The 20,934-nt window shown below is 43.5% G+C and overlaps 1 protein-coding gene across 1 annotated transcript; it reads right to left on the reverse strand.

The window, feature by feature from the left end:
- Positions 1 to 319: 319 nt before the first annotated feature.
- On the reverse strand, positions 320 to 20,490 carry LOC120924812 (avidin-like). The gene is made up of 4 exons (XM_040335821.1): positions 20,272 to 20,490; positions 4,736 to 4,934; positions 1,742 to 1,862; positions 320 to 872 (listed from the first exon to the last, which is right to left on the reverse strand). Exons 1-4 carry the CDS (start codon positions 20,338 to 20,340, stop codon positions 830 to 832), a joined length of 432 nt encoding a protein of 143 aa, XP_040191755.1. The 5' UTR covers positions 20,341 to 20,490; the 3' UTR covers positions 320 to 829.
- Between the last annotated feature and the right edge of the window lie 444 nt (positions 20,491 to 20,934).

A 20,934-nucleotide genomic window follows, 5' to 3' on the forward strand; every position in this document is an offset into this window, starting at 1 on the left:
GTTCCCGCGTTTAATTTGAATTTTTTTATTTTTTTTGCGTAAGTCGTCCGTGAATCGGAATGTACGTAAGCCACGTCTATGTTAAAAAAAATGACGTCCTTGCGACGTCATTTAGCGCAATGCACGGCGGGAAATTTCGGGACGGCGCATGCGCAGTTCATTCGGCGCGGGGATGTGCTTCATTTAAATGAAACACGCCCCCTAATCGCCGATTTGAAGTCCGCCACCAGAGATAGACTACGCCGCCGTAAATTACGGCGCAAAATCTTCCTGGATTCGAACTAAAGCCAGGTAAGGTACGGCGGCGTAGTGTATATCTGATACGCTGCGCGGGTGCAGATCTCTGTGGATCTGCCCCTTAGACTGCAACTGAGACTGCTGCTTTCATTGTGAGATGAGAAGCGGGTTTTTAAAATGAATGTATAGTCTTTTCAGAGTTTTTTTTTAGTTATGCATTCATAATAGATTTAATATTTTGAAAATGTTGTATGTGAAATTTGCAACTATATATGTACATTGAAGCACAAGATTCTGTTTCCTAATTCACAGTCCTACATTTCAATCCTATGCAATTGCTTTATATCCCAATTTATTTCTCACTGGCAAAATCTGGCAATGGCCATCTCATCATTATACACTACTCTGTACATTTAATCTCTTCGTAATTTGACTTCGTAATTTGAGTGCTCATGTAAGACATAGCGTGCAGAAAAGCAAATAATTTAAGAATTTTGTGAATAAAGAAAATGTACTAATTTAACTCATTCAAGCATTTCAGACTTTTAGAAAGGTTTGAAGTTGTGGTGGAGACGGTGAATAATTCTTCCCTTTAGTTTCTTTTCTTCAGTGGGTAGAATATATTATATCCAACTCTGAAAAAAAAGATTATTTTCTGGTAAGCAGTTAATTTGTGAATTAAAATTGTATATTTCATATGTGAACATCTGCTACATGTAAGGCATACAAGGGTAGGTAATAAGAGAGAACCATGACCACGCTAACTTACAATAATAACTTACAATACTCAGGAAAATGGGGTGAAAGTGGGGTCTCAGACTGACTTTCTTTCTTCAGTATTATTTTTGAGGCTGCTACTTAAATTGGAAGTAAACCCTCTGGGACAAGTTACACCTACAGGTAAGCCTAGATTAAGGCTTACCTGTAGGTGCTTGCAATATCTCCGAGGCCTACACGGTTTCGGAGATATTTGCGATGCATAGTAGCCCATTATGCTTTACCTTTGCAGGGAAAGATAGAGGAAGTAACACCCCATCAGAGTTTACTTCCTCTTTAAGGGTCAAATATACTGCTGGGACAGGATTTTTCATGAGACTGTCCACTATGATTTACACGCCTTTCTGTATCCTGCACCTCCAACCCTCCTCCCTGCATCTTTTCAATATCTACAGTAAATCCTCAAAAGACACCCCTAGACTGAGCCTGAGTTTTTCGTGTGCTTTTGGAACTAAAAAATGGGCAGCTCTGGGGATTATCACTACATTTGCTGATGCCGATTAGCCTATTGTGCACTATTACACTAGCTTTTGCTCTAATGTACACAGCCTATTTGTTCCCTTTGTTACTTGTAAAGCTTTTTTTTTATGCAAACTGATGTGGAGAGTTTTGTTCATACTAAAGTAACTACTAAAACAAAATAGTAATAAAAACAACCGGTTAGTTAGCCAAACTTTGGATATGCCTTATGTCAGTAGTGCAACTCCATGTTACCATGCCTCCATACCTTGTTTGCCACCAGTTATTCTCAATATTCGGAGCCTCTGATCTCAAAAGCCAGGAGGTTTGAAGAACTTGCTGCCCAGACTTTTCCAAGAAACACTGTCCTGTGCACACTACAATATAATCTGTAAAGGAACAGACTTGTGATTAAAAAAAAAAGAAGAAAAAAAAAAAAAAGAAGAAAAAAACGTTTAATAAAATAAATAATGAAGAAGTAATGTGTCAATGTGTGAGACTGGATTATACAGCCAGCATTCATTTTGGCTTTCTGTGTTCAACACATCATGAGGAGAAGTGCCCTAGACTGACATGTTATTGTAGCGTTCAGGACTGCCATATCTGCTACCTGATTTTGTGGATCTGGGGGACCCCCTTGTTAAAGGGGACTTCCAGATTCCGATAAGTACCCTGCCCACAGACCCTTTTCCCTATCAACATGGGGACAAGGTGCCTTGGGGGGTAGCACCCCCCCTATACATAGTACCTCTACTCATTCACCAAAAAGTACTCAAAAGCCTCGTACACACGATCAGTCCATCAGATGAAAACGGTCTGAAGGACAGTTGTCTTAGGTTAACCAATGAAGCTGACTGATGGTCCGTCACGCGTACACACCATAGGTTAAATAACCGATCGTGTCAGAACGCGGTGACATAAAACACAACGACGTGCTGAAAAAAACGAAGTTCAATGCTTCCAAGCATGCGTCGACTTGATTCTGTGCATGCGCGGGTTTTTAACCAATGGTTTTACATACTAACGATCGGTTTTGACCTATCAGTTAGCAATCCATCAGTTAAATTTCAAAGCAAGTTTGCTTTTTTTTAACCGAAGGTTAAATAACCTATGGGGTCCACACACGATCAGTTTTGACCGTTGAAAACGGTCCGTCAGACCGTTCTCATCGGTTTAACCGATCGTGTGTACGCAGCCAAAGAGTTAATAAAAACACACCAGTGTTTGACAAATCCAAAACGGAAAATAAAACGATGCCCACTGAACACAGACTGACAGGTAAACATAGGGGCGGGGTTACCTGGTGATGTAACTGGGTGACCCCATTCCCATGTGTATCTCTCAGGCGGCATTGTTTTTTAATAAAGGACTTGTCAAAAAACTGGTATTGTGTTTTTATTATCTTTTTTTTTATGGTGACTGAGTAGGGATACAATGTACTCTATACTCATTAACATGGGGGGCGGGGTCTGGGGCCCCCTAGTTTAAGGGGGCTTCCAGATTCCGATAAGTCACCCCCCCACACCCACTGGGCCAGGGTTTGGGGGGGGAATAGGCCCATGTCCCCATCAGCATGAGGACAGGGTGGGGGGGGGGTCCTCCTGCCCCAAAGCACCCCTCCCATGATGAGGACATGTGGCCTGGTATCGCTCGTTTGCATAGATAAGGGTCTGGTATGGATTTTGGAGGGAGCCCCCATAACATTTTTTTTATTTTGCCGTGGTTCCCCTTAAAATCCATACCAGACCCGAATGGCCTGGAATGGATGGATGGGGGGGGGGCACGCTGTTTTTTTTCAAAAAATGTATTTGTTGGCAATATGTTTACTTTCAGCAGTCAACAGGGAAACCTGCTGACAGCTGATGAATCATCGGTTGTTAACCACTTCAATACCAGGCACTTATACGCCTTCCTGCCCAAGCCAATTTTTAGCACTGTCGCAATTTGAATGACAAGTGCGCGGTCATGCTACACTGTACCCAAATTTTTTATAATTTTGTTCCCACAAATAGAGCTTTCTTTTGGTGGTATTTGATCATCCAGATTCAAGTAAGAATACACACGATTCTTAACCACTTAGTATCTGGGTCATTGTAGTTTGACGGCCACAAGGTGGCTCTACAATGCCGGGAGGACGTCTGTCAACGTCCTTGGCTCCTCTGGCCACTGGGGGGCGCGTGAACGCCGTCGGCGATGTCCACCAGGTACCCGCGATCGCCCATTACACAGCCAAGGACGTGGATCTGCGTGTGTAAACACACACAGATCCACGTCCTGTCAGGGAGAGAAGACCGTTGCTATGTCCGTTGTACATAGGGACACAGATCGGTCTCCTCCCCCAGTCAGTCCCCTCCCCCCACAGTTAGAATCACTCCTAGGGAACACATTTAACCCCTTCCTCGCCCCCTAGTGTTAACCCATACCCTGCCAGTCACATTTATACAGTAATCAGTGCAAATTTATAGCACTGTTCGCTGTATAAATGTGAATGGTCCCCAAAATGTGTCAAAAGTGTCCGATGTGTTCGCCATAATGCCGCAGTCCCAATAAAAATCACAGATCGCCGCCGTTACTAGTAAAAAAAATAAATAAAAAAAATGTCATAATTCTGTCCCCTATTTTGTAGGCGCTATAACTTTTGCGTAAACTAATCACTATACGCTTATTGCGATTTTTTTTACCAAAAATATGTAGAAGAATACATACCAGCCTAAACTGAGGAAAAAAAAAATCGTTTTTTTTATTTTTTTTTAAGTTGGGATATTTATTATAGCAAAAAGTCAAAAAATATTGTGTTTTTTTCTAAATTGTCACTATTTTTGTTTATAGGGCAAAAAATAAAAACCGCAGAGATGATCAAATACCACCAAAAAAAAGCTATATTTCTGGGGAAAAAAAGACGTAGTTTTTGTTAAGGATCCATGTCGCACGACCGCGCAATTTTCATTCAAATATCGACAGTGCCGAAAGCTGAAATTTCGCCTGGGCAGGAAGGGGGTATATGTGCCCAGTAAGCAAGTGGTTAAAATTTAAACAATATTTGCTTTTTTCGGATCTCAGCTTTAGGTATATATAATCAACCTCAAGCAGATCATCACCCAAGGAGGAAAGCCCAGTGAAGAATCATATCCTGGACTCCATGGACTGTTAAATACCTGTTCCTTGCAAGTCAAGAGCTATAGTATTGGTAGTTGCTGACATTTTTTTTACAACCCAGTGAAGCTCTTCTTTAACAAAATAACATAAAGGAAATAAAACTTACTGGAAAAAAGCTTCACTGTAAACCCAAATAAAGGCAGTTGTTGATATCCAATTAGAGGCCATTCCACAATTGTATTATTAGTGGAAGACACAGCTGTCAGATATTTGCCAAAAAATGTTCCATTTTCAAAGACAGTATCAATGGTCATGTTAGAGCCAAGATCATCCTTCCAGTGGCCAACCAGGTTGCACCGTGTAACCTAAAGAAGAAAGAGTGAGTAAATAATTTGTGGTATTCAGAGGATGCAGAATCCTGCACTTTTCTACACAAATTATAGCAATAAAAATTAAGTTCTAGGTAAAACTTCATTTTGGATAGAATGGGGAAGGGTTAGATCCTCTGTTAAGTTTTAATTTCAGTCCGTGTCCCCATCAGGGAGTCACCCCTCTCTCTTTTTGACTATAGTCATCAATAACAAATATGAGGGGATATCCAAAATTCATTCATAAAACAGGAATTAACCACCTCAATACCGGGCACTTTCACCCCCTTCCTGCCCAGACCATTTTTCAGCTTTCAGCGCTGTCACACTTTGAATGACAATTGCGCGGTCATGCAACACTGTACCCACATGAAATTTTATATTTTTTTCCCCCACAAATTTAGCTTTTTTTTGGTTGTATTTGATCACCTCTGCGGTTTTTATATCTTGCGTTATAAGGGCCAGTTCACACCAAACGCAGTTCTGTTCAGTTTCGTGCACATTTTTTCTGCACTAAAAATGCATGCACAGTGTTTTCCATGTATTTCAATGGCTCTTGTTGGCTCTAGTTCACACCATGCAGTCAGTTTCCAGTGCAGAAACTGACCGGAGACTGATGCCGCGTACACACGATAATTTTTCGGGTTGTAAAAAAATGAAGTTTTTTTTAATGTCGTTAAAAACGATCGTGTGTGGGTTTCAGAGCATTTTTCGGGTTCTGAAAAACTGGCATTTTTTTTTTCATTGTCGTTTTTCGGGTTATAAAAAATGGTCGTGTGTGGGCTTTAACGACGTGAAAAATCCGTGCATGCTCAGAAGCAAGTTATAAGACGGGAGAGCTCGTTCTGGTAAAACTACCGTTCGTAATGGAGTAAGCACATTCATCACGCTGTAACAGACAGAAAAGCGCGAATTGTCTTTTACTAACACAAAATCAGCTAAAGCAGCCCCAAGGGTGGCGCCATCCGCATGGAACTTCCCCTTTATAGTGTCGTCGTACGTGTTGTACGTTACCGCGCTTTGCTAGAGCATTTTTTTTTCATGATCATGTGTAGGCAAAACTTGAAGAGAAAATATGGACACCTGCACACCACAAAAACCTTGAAAAGGTAGCTTTTAATGGTAAAAAAAGGAATAAAGCACTACAAAGCACAGCAAGCAGTGGGGTGTATAGCTGACGCGTTTCATACTGGGGTTTCAGTGCTTAGTCATGGCGTGTGTAGGCAAGGCCGTTTTAATGATCAAGTTGAAAAAAACTTCGTTTTTTTCTAGAGCCTGAAAAATGTTGTTTTTTACAACCCGAAAAATGATCGTGTACGCAGCATGACTGCATGGTGTGAACTAGAGCCATTGGAAAACACTGTTCATGCATTTTATGCAGAAAAAAAGTGTCTGGTGTGAACTGCCCCTAAACAAAAGAAGAGGGACAAGTTTGAAAAAACACAATATTTTTTACTTTTTGCTATAATAAGGCTAGATTCACACTTGTGTGGTACAAATTTCAGCTCTCTTATCTCTGCAGAGAGATATGAGAACTGTTCAGCAGATCATCTCTTTTATCTGTGAATTTGGAGACCTGGGAGAGGGGAGGGGGAGAGGGGAAGTGTATTGAGGTGAATGAGAGAAATCCTGAAGAGAAACGAACACATCTGCGAATCAGATGAGTGCCCATAGAAGATAATGGGCCTGAATTCGCACCTGAGCCGCACCGCAATGCCTAGAAAACGCACAAGTTTTTTCGGCAATGCGCAGTGCGAATGCATCGCACATATGTGAACCAGCCTCATTGAAATCAATGTATTTTATAATGTTATGCGAATTGGATGCGGTTTAAGCCGAAACCAATTTGCATAGGTGTGAACCCGGCCTCAATATCCAATTTTTTTTTAAACACATTTTTTCCTCAGTTTAGGCTGATATGTATTCTACATATTTTTGGTAAAAAAAATTGCAATAAGCATATGTTGATTGGTTACAAAACAGGGGATAGATTTATAGGATTATTATTATTTTTTTTACTAGTAACGGCGGCAATCTGCAATATTTATCGTGACTGTGATATTGCGGCAGACACTTTTGACACATTTTTGGGACCATTTACATTTATACAGCGATTCGGGCTATAAAAATGCATTGATTACTGTATAAATATGACGGGCAGGGAAAGGGTTAACACTAGGGGCGATCAAGGGGTTAAATGTGTATCCTAGGGAGTGATTCTAACTGTGGGGGGAGGGGACTGACTGAGGGAGGTGACCGATCAGTGTCCCTATGTACAAGGGACACATCATCGGTCTCCTCTCCCTGACAGGACGTGGATCTGTGTGTTTTCACACACAGATCCACGGTACTGCTCAGTTACTGGGCAATCGTGGGAGCATTGCGGCCGCCAGGCACGCGCATCGGGTCCCCAGTGACGCAGCGTGCGCGCCCGCTAGTGGCTTGGGAAAGCGAAGACATCGTATGATGTCCGCCCAGAATGAGAGCCTCATTGTCCCGCTGTCATATGACGGTAGGCTAGTGGTTAAAGTGGTTGTAAGCCTCAGACATCAAATATGAAAAAAGCATATCCCTCTAAAGTGTTTACTTGTCTCAATGAAGAGCACTAAGTGTAATTTCTGTCTGCTGCTCCATTCCTCTGCTATCAGCATGAGTCACCAAGAGAAAAAATGTCACAGCGGAGGGAGCTCCAGCTGATTGACAGCCTCAGCTCTGTTGCTGTGAGCTGTGTGGATGGGGGGGGGGTGTATTGTCTCTTACCTTCAATCAGCTCACAGAGCTCTGCAGAGTGTAACTTTAGCTCTGCCCCTTTTTTCGGAACTCTGACAAATTTTATAAATTCAGCACCTTAAACGGATGTTGAGAGTACTGTAGATAAACAGGCACAATTTATCAACTTATTTAGGAGAATTTTTTTTCATCTCTGTGTAACATCTGAGGCCAATCACTTCACTGCGTATATGTTAGGGTTTACCTTAAAGCTGAACTCCAACAAGATTGGGGCCTTAGCCAGTTGTTTACAGAACAGGTGTCCTCATTAGAGTTTTTCCCCTTTAAGCCTAACTTCAACATTTACTACACTTTACATAGTCCTTTTGGGTCAAGCTGGTCCAAACAAACTACAGTATGTCCCTCACTAACATGTGAGGCCGCTGGCTGTGCAGTATAAACTGTATGTAGCTGAAGCTGAAGCTACAGTACATACAGCATTCCGCACTGTGTTCCGGGTTCCAGCCGAGACTCCCTGTCTCATACCCGGAACACTTTAGAGTTCCAGATATGATCAGAGAAAATGATGTATTCTAGCAATCAATACAAAGCTTCCTCTGGTTGGCTGAGTCAGAGGTTGTGACATCATCAGTCTGCCTCTCTGACTCTGCCAATCAGAGGAAGCTGTGTTTATACCGCACATCCAGCGGCCTCACATGTCAGTGAGGGACATAGTTTGTTTGGGCCAGCTTGGCCCAAAATAAATATGTAAAGTGTAGCAAAAGCTGGATTTAAGCTTAAAGGTGAAAAACTCTAATGAGGACACCTGTTCTGTAAACAACTGGCTAAGGCCCCATTCTTGTCCTGCAACTTGGGACTGCAAAGTCACATGACAAGTCGTACCCCATGATTTCCAATGAGTACCGTTCATATCTGTGCAACTTCAAGTCGCAGCGACTTCAAAGTAGTCCCTGCACGGGGGCGTGACCGGATGTCGAGGGTGAGAGTGTGTGAGGAGAGGATGCCTGTACGATCTCCTATCACTCCACCCCCCCCAAGAGACAATGACCCTGAGAGGTCTTTGATGTCTGCCTTTCCGCTGTAGTGCTGCACCATCCTCCCCCGCTGTTGTCTTCTGCCGTCCCCGTTGTCTCCCCCTCCATGCACGTTGCGCTGAGTACGCGCTGAGCGCGGTGAACCCGGCACCCTGTGATACTCCAGCGTGCCTGCTTGTAATCCCAGGGGTGCCGTAATCTCGCGAGATCTGGTGTGGCACAGAATGGTGTGAGGTCTGAGGAGAGGAGAAGGAGGAGGAGAGAGTGGAGTGAATGGAGACGAGCTTGGCGTGTCGTAACTAAATGGAGTGACACCTCGGAAGTGGAGCGGAGGGGATTCCCGTGGACACTAAGAATGCTTCCATCTAGATCATCCAGCGATCACCCAGCATGTGGTATGTGTAAAAAAGCCTGCATGAGTTGACTATATTGGCGTGTAGGTGAGCTCGGGATCAGTGAAGAGGGCAGAAGTAGCTGCAATTGCAGCAAGAAATAACACAGAGCAGTGAAGTGCTAAATTAAAGGGAGAGGGAGTGAAGAAACCTAAAGTTTGGCTAACCTGCATTTCAGGACTGTTTGTGATCCAACACCAAGTCTGCCTGTACACCTGTGAGGTCAAGTATCTAAGAAAACTGACAGGTGAAAAGTTATTCTAAATTATCCTAATTTTTGGTTTAGCGGCTCACCTTGTCCACCTTACTCCCAGCTATTTTTACCCTGGTTTTTGACTTATGCCTGGTGGTATTGCCTCTGTGCCGACCTCTAAACCTCAAAAACACTATCTTAGAGTCACGGTGGAGACTAGCCTACATCTGAACTGCTAAAGTACACCAATGTGGCACGCTGTGATCTGCTGCGATTTGCTGCGATCTGTGTTTAATGGAATTGCCCCCGTGCTGTTCTTCGTCTCCTATTTTTTGCTTAGCCTAAAAAAAGAGACCCTTTCTCTACCTTTCTAGTTGCCTGTCCTGCTGGATAGGTTGATTTGGGGAAGCTATTAAAAACATTCCAGACTGTGGGATAATACACGGGTCAATCTTAATAGCAGAAAAAATACCGGAGTTTAGTGATCTGTTTTGTGATACGGACTGGGCAATCTCTTTTTTTTTCTCTCTCTCTCCTCTTTTTTTTTTTGGGAGGGGGGGGGGGTTACTCTCCCTGGCTCTATCATTATTACGTCAATGCAGCATCAGGAAGGAGCCCTGACTACTCGAGCAGCAAAAAATCAAGCGAACCAAGCAAAAGTAGCGGCGGCAAAGCTTGATCGCTTTGCTCGTACCACTCTATCACCTGCAAAGCCTCAGCAACCAGTTCAGGCGGGACTCTCAGTGGTAAGAAAAAGTCAAGGCAATGTTCAAACTCCAATAAGCTCGACAGTGATATCAAATACAAAAAAAGGGGAAATTAAGGGAGTAGTAAAGTCTAGCAGCATAACCACCACAACAAGCTCCCCTGATTTAGCAGGGGTAAATATGGAGGGCGGTACTGCAAGAGGTGAAGAAGAACCCACACTGAGGGACTTATTACTGGCTATAAATACATGTAAGGAAATAGTAGCTGGAATGGATCTACAGCTGAAGAGCATTAAAGAAGAACTAGTTTCAGTGGGGGGGGAGGGGGAGGTTGATAGAGACAGAAAAAAGAACTGCCGCCCTGGAGGAGAGAGTAAGTGCAGCCGAGGATATTTTATTGCCGCTTAGACAAGAAGTCCTGGGACTGAAGAAACAAATAGATAATCAAGCGGCAAAGATTGATGAGTTAGAGAACAGAAACCGAAGATGTAATGTAAGAATAATTGGCATGCCTGAACGGAGTGAGGGAGCTGACCCGGGAGCATTCCTGGAAGGATGGCTTAGGGAGGAATTTGGGGCTACATCTTTCTCACTGTTCCTTTGTATTGAACAAGCTCATCGAGTCCCCTTTAAACCCCGACAGGCGAGCGAGTACCCGAGACCTTTGCTTATGAAAATGCTCAATTATAAAGACAAAGCAACCCTACTCCGGAAGGCCAGAGAAAAGGGGGAGATTGCCTATAAAGGGGCAAAAATCTCATTATACCAGGATTTTTCACCGGATCTCCAGAGACAAAGAGCGGCATTTAGACCAGTCAAGCGAATTCTTCAGCAACACAAGATGACATATGCCTTGTTATACCCTGCTCGTTTGCGTGTGACTACAGCGGATGGTATACATCTGTTTGATTCCCCAAAAAACGTTGAAAAATGGCTTGAAGAAAACAAGAGGATGACATAGAACTTAAATATTAGATGTCAAGCGACCAAAAGGACTTCTTTTTTTTTTTTTAGGGGGACCTCCCCTTCCCCCTTTTTTTTGTTAATTGAAGGGAGAGAGAAGGGGAATGGGGGGGGGGATGTAAAAAGCACAATAGATAACACCGGGCACAGTAGATGGTACTGGATAAGGAAAAGGGAAAGTAGAAGAGAAAATGAAAATAGCACTAATAGAATGGGGGAATATCGAAGGGAGGAGAGGATGTGGGTATGGGAGCACTATGGCAGCACTAAAAAAGAAAAAGGGGGGGGGGTGGAGCCCTAGATTGGGGATCTAGGGATGAATGTTAGTAAGAAAGAGAGAAGGGGTGGGTGGAGTGAAGAGGTTATGGCCCTAAGGGTAGGCCCAGCTGGGCAGGGGGGGAGGTGGGGGGAGGTGTGGGAGGGAGGGAGGAGGGGATGGGGAGGGAAGGGGGGTCACACCACAAATATTTAATGAAATAAGGTATGAATATAAATCTTGTTATATAGTTCACAAAGACTTTTCAGATAAAATCACAAATAAGTATGAGAAGAAGGGGTGAACACATGACAGTATTATTGCACTGGAAAGGAGGGAAAGGTTGTAAATATGATGGGAATGTGTATTCTGAAGTTTTTTTTTTATTTATTAAAAGTTTCTTGGGTTATATAAGGTCAAAAGAAATGTAATGTTTAAATATTTTGATAAAATGAAACCCCAGGTAATCTGTCTGCAGGAAACACACTTGCGGCCTGATACGGTGCATCTATTGAATTCACGTAAATATCCAGTGCAATACCATTCCACACATATAGCTGGATTCAGCTAGGGGATCGCATCTTTGCGGCGGCGTAGCGTAGCGTATTTACACTACGCCGCCGTAAGTTAGCTAGGCAAGTACTGTATTCACAAAGTTGCCTGCTAAGTTACGGCGGCGTATCGTAAATGTGGCCGGCATAAGCGCACCTAATTCAAATTAGGCTGAGGGGACGTGTTTTATGTCAATATGGGTTGACCTGACGTGATTGACGTTTTTTAGGAACGGCGCATGCGCCGTCCGTGTACATATCCCAGTGTGCATTACGGCAAAGTACGCCGCAAGGACGTAATGGTTTCAACGTGGATGTAAATTACGTCCAGCCCTATTCACGGACGACTTACGCAAACGACGTAAAATTTTCAAATTTCGACGCGGGAACGACGGCCATACTTAACATTGGCTACGCCACCTAGGGGGCATGTTTATCTTTAGGTGGCCTATCTCTTACGGAAACGGCGTATCTTTACTGCGACGGGCGGACGTACGTTCGTGAATAGGCGTATCTAGTGATTTACATATTCTACGCCGAACGCAATGGGAGCGCCACCTAGCGGCCAGCCTAAATATTGCACCCTAAGATAGGACGGCGCAAGCCGTCGTATCTTAGATAGGTTTAAGTGTATCTCAGTTTGAGAATACACTTAAACTTAGGTCGGCGCAGATTCCGAGTTAGGTCGGCGTATCTGCTGATACGCCGGCCTAACTCTTACTGAATCTAGCTAATACTTCCTATTCCAGAGGAGTGAGTGTGATGGTCTCTGCCAATGTAACTTTTGAGTGTTTCCAACAACAGATAGATAGACAGGGTAGATATGTTTTTTTACTGTGTAAAATTAATGGATTGGTGTGTATCCTCGCTTCAATATATGTTCCTCCACCGTTTACGGCAGCACCACTCAGGAACTTGGCGCAATTCATGGCACTCTCCCCAGACGTACCGGTACTAACACTAGGTGACTTTAATAACACATTGGATAGAAGCCTGGATAGAATATGATAGTATGGCATGCACTTAAAGCATTTCTGAGGGGGTGCTTGATTAAAGAGATATCGGGGATCAAAACTCGCTCCAGGGAATGGGAAAAAAAGGTACGAGACGAGCTGAAAGCCAGGGAACAGGCCCTGGTAGCAGACCCCTCTCAAGCTAAACATGATTCTTGGAAAGAAGCACAATCCCTCTATAACTCTGTCTTATTGACTGCAGCAGAGAAGAGTAGATATTTTCAACAGCAAAGCTACTTTGAGGAAGGGGAAAGTACGGGTCGCCTTCTTGCCCTCATAGTTAAGGGGCAACGGGAAACATCAAATATTACAGCAATAAAGGCGAAAACTGGGGAGATGCATATTCTAGGGACTGACATTCTAAGGGACTTTCAATAATTCTACAGAGATCTATACTCTTCAAAAAGCTAGATACAGCCCAGTGGATATGGCATGCTTCCTGCAATCGTGCACTTTTCCACAGCTGTCTGAAGTTGACAGGGAAATGTTAAACTCCCCCATCACCTTGCTAGAGCTGAGGAATGCTCTGCATGAAGCCCCACACCACAAATCTCCAGGACCAGATGGCATACCGGCAGAGGTATACTCCCAGTACGGAGAGATGCTCCTGCCACCCCTGTTACAGACTCTGCAGGAGGTAACTAAAACAGGTATCCTACTGGATAGTATGCAGGAAGCTATAATTATAGTCCTGTTAAAACCAGGGAAGGATAAACACTCGCTGGATTCCTACCGCCCAATCTCTCTGCTAAACGCAGATGTTAAGCTCCTGGCCCAAATCTTGGCCACAAGGTTATCACGGGTGATAGGAAAGCTGATCCATAGGGACCAATCTGGTTTCATACCATCTCGGTCTACGGCGGATAATATCAAGCGACTTTATGTAAATTTACAGATACCGGTGGATAATCCGGGAGGTAGGGCCATTCTGTCGCTGGACGCTGCCAAAGCGTTCAATAGCGTGGAGTGGCCCTACCTCCTGGCAAGATTTGGACTGGGGAATACATTTATAGCATGGGTGAAGGTGCTCTATTCTAGACCTAGAGCTAGACTCCGCATTAACAATAACCTCTCTACGGCGTTTGAGCTGTATAGAGGAACTCGGCAGGGGTGTCCACTATCTCCACTGCTGTTTGCACTGGCGGTTGAGCCCTTGGCTATTTCTTTTTTTTTCATATTTAAATTTTCTTTATTTTAAATAATCAAGGTTACAGAGAGTTCACATAACATATATCTTATATGCATTAACATATTGCTATCAAACATACAGTCTGAAGGAAACCATCAGGTGAGCAGGCCGGATAGATAATAACAAAAAAAAAAAAAAAAAGAAGGGAGAGAGAACTCGGATTTATACCTTCCCGGTTCCCCTCCCCTATTCCTATATTCAGCAACTTCCTATCCGAAGCCTGTTTACCCATCTCCTCCAGACCACTGTATTACCTCATACATACTCTGTTCCCTTAACCTTCCTTATTCCCTACCTAACTCCCCTTTAATCTAATAAACAAAACAAACCCCAAAAAAAAAAAAAAAAAAAAAAAGGGGGGGGAGAAAAAAACCCCCCTAAAAGCCCCTAAAAACCAAACCCCCCCTCCCCCTCCCTTCTCTCCCCCCTCCCCCTCCCTTCTCTCCCCCCCCCTCCCCGCCGGAGACGGACATGTCCTCTCTTGTTTCTCCTCTTCAACTCCTCTCTGTCTACTCCCGTCCTAACAAATTCTGTTCAGAGCCCTTGGCTATTTCTATTTGTAATACCACAGAGGTGGTAGGATTTCGGAGGGGTCAGAGGGAAGATAAGATATCATTGTATGCGGACGATGCGCTAATTTATCTAGGCGACGCGTCCACATCGCTACAGGCAGTGATGGAGATTATTGGGAACTTTGGACGATTCTCTGGCTTTTCTATCAATATTTAGCTTTAAATATTTAGGAGTGGTGGTATCTTCAGATCCGACGGAGTACCTTCGGCTAAATCTGGGCCTGTTACTGGTTAGACAGAAAGAGAAATGCAATAGCTGGTGCAAGCTTCCACTATCGGTGGTAGGACGAGCAAATTTAATAAAAATGGTATGGGCACCACAGCTTTTGTACGTCTTTCACAACTCCCCTATGTGGATCACGAACAAATGGTTAAAACAAGTTGATATGCTAATGAGAGACTTGATTTGGAAGAAGAAGGTAGCTAGGATTAGCTTAGCTACCCTTCAGTACAAAAAGGATAGGGGAGGCCTTGCAGTCCCGCATCCTAAAACGTATTTCCTGGCCGATCAGTTCCAGCATTTAGCGGGTTGGGGGCGGGAAAAGAGTGAGGACTCTATATGTAATCTGGTAACTATATGTACCCCAACATTGGAGGCAGCGTCCCACCTGGATATGGATCTCCCTAGTATACCATACTCTGCACCGACAGGTACTTAGATTAAAAAGATATGGGGGGAGGTCATTAAAGCCCTGAGAATAAAAGGCCCGCTGCCATTTACCCCGATATGGCATAACCCAAGATACCCGGAAATACATGAACTAAGGGGATTTACACTATGGAAGGAGAAAGGGATATATTTTTTTGCGCAGTTGTATGAGGGGGAGGTATTGAAAACGTATGAACAGCTGTGTCGGGAATTCCAGCTAAACCCAAAGGGGTTCTATCAATATCTCCAACTCCGATATGCGCTGCAGGCACAACAAAATACACAGGCCCAGATTCTGGTAGAACGCCGCAAAAATGTGCGGGCGTAACGTATCTCATTTACGTTACGCTGCCGCAAGTTTTTCAGGCAAGTGCTTTATTCACAAAGCACTTGCCTGTAAAGTTGCGGCGGCGTAGCGTAAATCACCCGGCGGAATTCAAATTCGGCGGGTAGGGGGCGTGTATCATTTAAATGATGCGCGTCCCCGCGCCGAACGAACTGCGCATGCGCCGGCCGTCAAATATCCCAGGGTGCATTGCTCCAAATGACGTCGCAAGGACGTGAACGTGAACGCGACGTGAACGTAAATGCCGTCCAGCCCCATTCACGGACGACTTATGCAAACAACGTAAATTTTTTAAATTTCGCTGCGCCTCATAGACTTTACGCCGGGAAAAGCCTAACGTAAACGTCGTAACTTTACTGCGTCGGCCACTCGTACGTTCTGGAATTCCCGTATCTAGCTAATTTGCATACTCGATGCGGATTTCGACGGAAGCACCACCTAGCGGAAAAAAAATGCAGTTTAGATCCGACGGCGTAACAGACTTACGCCTGTCAGATCTAAGGGATATCTATGCGTAACTGATTCTAAGAATCAGTCACATAGATACGACGGGGCAACGCAGAGATACGACGGCGTATCTGGAGATACGCCGTCATATCTCTTCTGAGAATCTGGGCCTAAATCTCTAGTAATATCGGCAGCACTCTTGATCAAGGTAGTACTCGGAATAGAGGACCGGAAAGGACTAATATCAAAAATATACATGGTCCAGGACCATACATCTCTGAAATGTCGCAGCAAGTGGGCTGAGGACATAGGGAAGATAGATGAAAATCTATAGAACAGGGCCGTAGAATCTATTCCCATGGTATCGATATCCGCGTCTCATAGATTATCATAATTATTTATTTTGCATAGGGCATACAGAACACCAGAGCAGTTGCATAGGTGGGGGGGGGGAAGACACTCCCCGTTATGCCCGAAGTGCAAAATACACCAGGGAGATTTTATACACTTGATATGGAGATGTCCAAAACGACATCGGTATTGGGAGGAGATCTCCCAGTACATAAGTAGATTGGCACGGGTATCTATTCCTTTGGACCCCCTGGTATATATACTGGGGGCCATAGATTCAGAAATATTCCCAAAAGGAACATATCTAGGGCCAGATTCACGTAGCTCAGCGGATCTATAGATCCGCTCGATCTACGTGAATTAAGATCCGCTCCCGCAAGTTTAGGAGGCAAGTGGCTAATTCACAAACCACTTACCTCCAAACTTGCGACGGCGGATCCTAAATCCCCCGGCGGAATTCTAATTCCGCGGCTGGGGGAGTGTACTATTTAAATCAGGCGCGCTCCCGCGCCGATTTAAATACGCATGCGCCGTCCGGGGAATTTCCCGGCGTGCATTGCTCCCACTGACGTCAATAGGACGTCAGTGGTTTCGATGCGTACGCAAACTACGTAGTTCCGTATTCGAGAACGACTTACGGAAACTACGTAAAAAAATACAAATCGACGCGGGAACGACGGCCATACTTAACAATACTTACCCCTGCTTTTAGCATGGGTAAGTATACGACGGGTACCGCGCTACGGAAACGACGTAAGAACACAGCGTCGGGTCCGCGTACGTTCGTGAATTTCGCGTATCTCGCTGATTTACATATTATTCAGTGTAAATCAGCGGGAACGCCCCCGGCGCCATTTTTAAATCAAAAAAAAGATCCGACAGTGTAACACAGTGTGACACTGTCGGATCTTAGCCCTATCTATGCGTATCTGATTCTATGAATCAGGCGCATAGATAGGATCAGAAAAAATCCGAGATACGATGGTGTATCTGAGATACACCGTCGTATCTGCTTCGTGAATCTGGGCCCTAATGTCTAATGTCTACTATACCTAGCGAGAAAATTAATAGCACGACACTTGATGGCACCAAAGGTACCTACCGGAAGGCAGTGGATTCTATATGTAAATTCTTTACTCCTGAGGCCTGGTACACACGATAGGATTGATCCACGGATACGGTCCTCTGCGGATTTTAATCCGATGGAGTGTACACACCATCGGATTGAAGTCCGTGCCGAATTCCCATCGCGGTGACGTGTCTCACCGTCGCCGCGATGATGACACGGCGACGTGCGCGACGCTGTCATATAAGGATATCCACGCATGCGTCAAATCATTACGACGCATGCAAGGGATGGGTTCGGACGGATCGATCCGGTGAGTCTGTACAGACCACCGGATCGATCCGCTGGTGCCGATTCCAGCGGATAGATTTGTAAGCATGTCTACAAATTTTTATCTGCTGGAATTCGGAAATATCCGCGGATAAATATCCGCTGGAACGTACACACCAGGGGATCTATCCGCTGAAACCGATCCGCTGAGATTTTTCAGCGGATGGATCCTCTCGTGTGTACGGGGCCTTATGCCGCGTACACACCATCACTTTATGTGATGAAAAAAAATGACGTTTTTAAAAACGTCACTTTAATTGACTGTGTGTGGGGGAAAACGTCGTTTTATGTCTTGTAAAAAACGACCAAAAAAAATTGAAGCATGCTTCAATTTTATGTGTCGTTTTTCAAAAGTGCACTTTTTACTTCACAGAAATTGACCGTGTGTAGCAAAAAACGTCGTTTTCTAAGACGTTTTTTCATCCACGCATGCCCAGAAGCTACTTATGAAGCAAGCTTCAATGGTAAAACGTGGTGGAACGTAACCTCACTTTGCAAGATCATTGTGAGAAAACGATGGTGTGTAGGCAACTTCGTCTTTGAAAATTGAAGTTTCAAAAACGTCATTTTTTACTTCACAGAAAGTGTCGTTTTTTTTCATCACATAAAGTGATGGTGTGTACGCGGCATTAGAGAAAGATTAACATATAGCCGCAGGGGGGAAAATATGGCAAGCATGGCTGGGTGATGCCAGACTCTCACCGCCACAGTCGGTAATTGATAGACTACGGAGTTAAGGGGGAAAGGGAAGGAGTAAAAGATGAAAAGAAGAAAGGAAAGGAAAAAGAAAAGTCACAAGATATAGATTTAAAAGATAAAAATAAGGTGGTGTGGGTAGGGAGGGAGGGAGGGAGGAAAATAGAAATAGAAACAACGCACACATTTTTTTTTTGCACAAAGGGTACACAATTAAAGATAATGTAGTACGTTGGGGAATTCGAGTTTGATATGTTTTTGTTTATTTATTCAATATGTACTGTATTTTGTATATGATTGAGTGCACAAAGTGTATCAAAAGCGGAAAATTTTCTGAATATAAAGAAGTGATTTAAAAAAGGAGGGAGGGAGGAAAATTTAAATAACGCACAAAATATTGCACTAGAGGTATAAAGTTAAAGATAATGTAGTACGCTGGGGAACTAGAGTTTGATATTCTTTTTTTATGGATCTAGGATGAACTGTATTTTGTATACGATTAAGTGCACAAAGTGTCCATAGACCTCAAAATTACACAGGCATTGCTCCACGGCGCGTAGAAGTCGCGTCAAAGTCACATGAATTTCCGGTCGCACAAGTGTGAATGGGGCCTAAGAGGAGAGTTCCCTTCACGGGCAAATTTTCTCTAACCTATTATTGTGTGCTTGGGACATGAAGGGAAATATCCTCAATTGAGCACAAACAGCAAAAAATAAGGAGACAGGGAGACAGTCCCTTTCCTAATCTACATAATCTGGGCACGCATCTGATTCGCAGATGTGTTCATTTCTCTTCAGGATTTCTCTCATTCACCTCAATACTTTTCTAGAAGCTACCCACCCTCCAAAAAAAGAAAGCTGAAAAATATAATATAAAAAAACCTTGCGAATTTCTGTGTGTGGAAGCAGTGGTCTCTATGCAATGCTCAACCCCCTCACTGAGATGAACTTCCACACTCTGCAGTATTGTGGCAGGGGAGAGGCTTGTCTACTCAAGCTGTAGTGGCTTTCTAAAGAAAACATATTGTGCACTGAAATCAATTTGTTTTGACTGGTCATGTGACTTTCTGTGTCGCACATCACAGCAAGTCGCATGAGAAGTTGCAGCAGTGTGGACCAGGGCTTATGCCGCGTACACACGATCATTTTTCAGCATGAAAAAAAACTAAGTTTTTCAGCATGTAGAAAAAAACAAAGTTTTTCCAACTTCATTATTAAAACGACATTGCCCACACACCATCGTTTTTTAAAAATGCTTTAGCAAAGCGCGGTGACGTACAACACGTACGACGGCACTATAAAGGGGAAGTTCCATTCAGACAACGCCACCCTTGGGGCTGCTTTAGCTGATTTCCTGTTTGTAAAAGACGATTCACGCTTTTCTGTCTGTTACAGCGTGATAAATGTGCTTACTCCATTATGAATGGTAGTTTTACCAGAACAAGCGCTCCCGTCTCATAACTTGCTTCTGAGCATGCACAGGTTTTTTACGTCGTTTTAGCCCACACACGATCATTTTCTACAACCCGAAAAACGACATAGTTTAAAACGACATTAAAAAATGCAGAACCTGAAAAATGATGTGCAGCCCACACACGATCATTTAAAATGACGTTTTTTTAAAACTACGTTTTTTTCATGCTGAAAAATGATCGTGAAACACTTCATGTTTCTTGGCTAGCAAATAAAATGTATCATCACCCCTACAGTCTCCTACTTGTTTGTAAATGAATGTATTCATTATCAAATTAATAAGAAGAGCAGAGTAGCTTTATCATACACAGACAGAATACCAGCAATGCTAATATTTCAATATAGGAGGTAAAACTGAATACCCTTCTATAGTTTACCTCTTCACTGGTACAAAGAGTGAAGCTTAGCAGAGCCAGAGTGAGTACTGCAGGAATCTTCATCCTCATAGTGCCTCTCCAGGATCTGAGTTTCCCAGCTTAGCAGTGTTGCTGTATTTATACACATGGATGACTCATTATTTGAAGTTGTCACTTACCTTGCCAAATACTGTATGACGTATTGTAGGATGGTGGCTTTATTTCTAAGGAAATGCCCAACATTTGCTAATCAATCACCATCTTCCTTTTCCTGAATTTCATAACTGCTCCGCCCTTTTAAAAAAAAAGGAAGACAACAACTAGCAGCATACTGTCATGCATTGAAGAAGTCATACATTCCAGGGATTAAAACATACCTAAAGACAAAACTTTTTTTTTTACGTTTTGGATAGAATGCAAAAAGATTAGAATGCTTACCCTTTTCACAGCTGTCTGTGCCCCCATTAAGGAGATTCAACCTCTCTTTGTGTCCTGTTTACCATTATCATTGAACATGAAAGTAAAAGAAAATCCCAAATTTTGTGTTGTCCCTAGAAAAGTAATAGAGAGGAAATCTTCCAATGGGGACACTAATTCTGGTGACCTGGGGGTACCCAAGGAATTACCTTATTTTGCAGGGATTTCCCCTTTCAACAACACCCCGAGTATTAGAGGGGTTAAAGT

The sequence above is a fragment of the Rana temporaria genome, chromosome 1 (assembly GCF_905171775.1).
Source record: "Rana temporaria chromosome 1, aRanTem1.1, whole genome shotgun sequence".
Classification (NCBI taxonomy): Eukaryota; Metazoa; Chordata; class Amphibia; order Anura; family Ranidae; genus Rana; species Rana temporaria.

Bases quoted from the DNA above. Each gene is read 5' to 3' on its own strand.
- LOC120924812 (XM_040335821.1), bottom strand. From the start codon at position 20,340: ATGAGGATGAAGATTCCTGCAGTACTCACTCTGGCTCTGCTAAGCTTC. The intron at 1,863-4,735 runs GTAAGTTTTATT...GTTCCTTTACAG, and splicing joins TACAGTGAAGCTTTTTTCCA to ATTATATTGTAGTGTGCACA. The intron at 873-1,741 runs GTATGGAGGCAT...CTTTTTTTTCAG, and splicing joins AATAACTGGTGGCAAACAAG to AGTTGGATATAATATATTCT.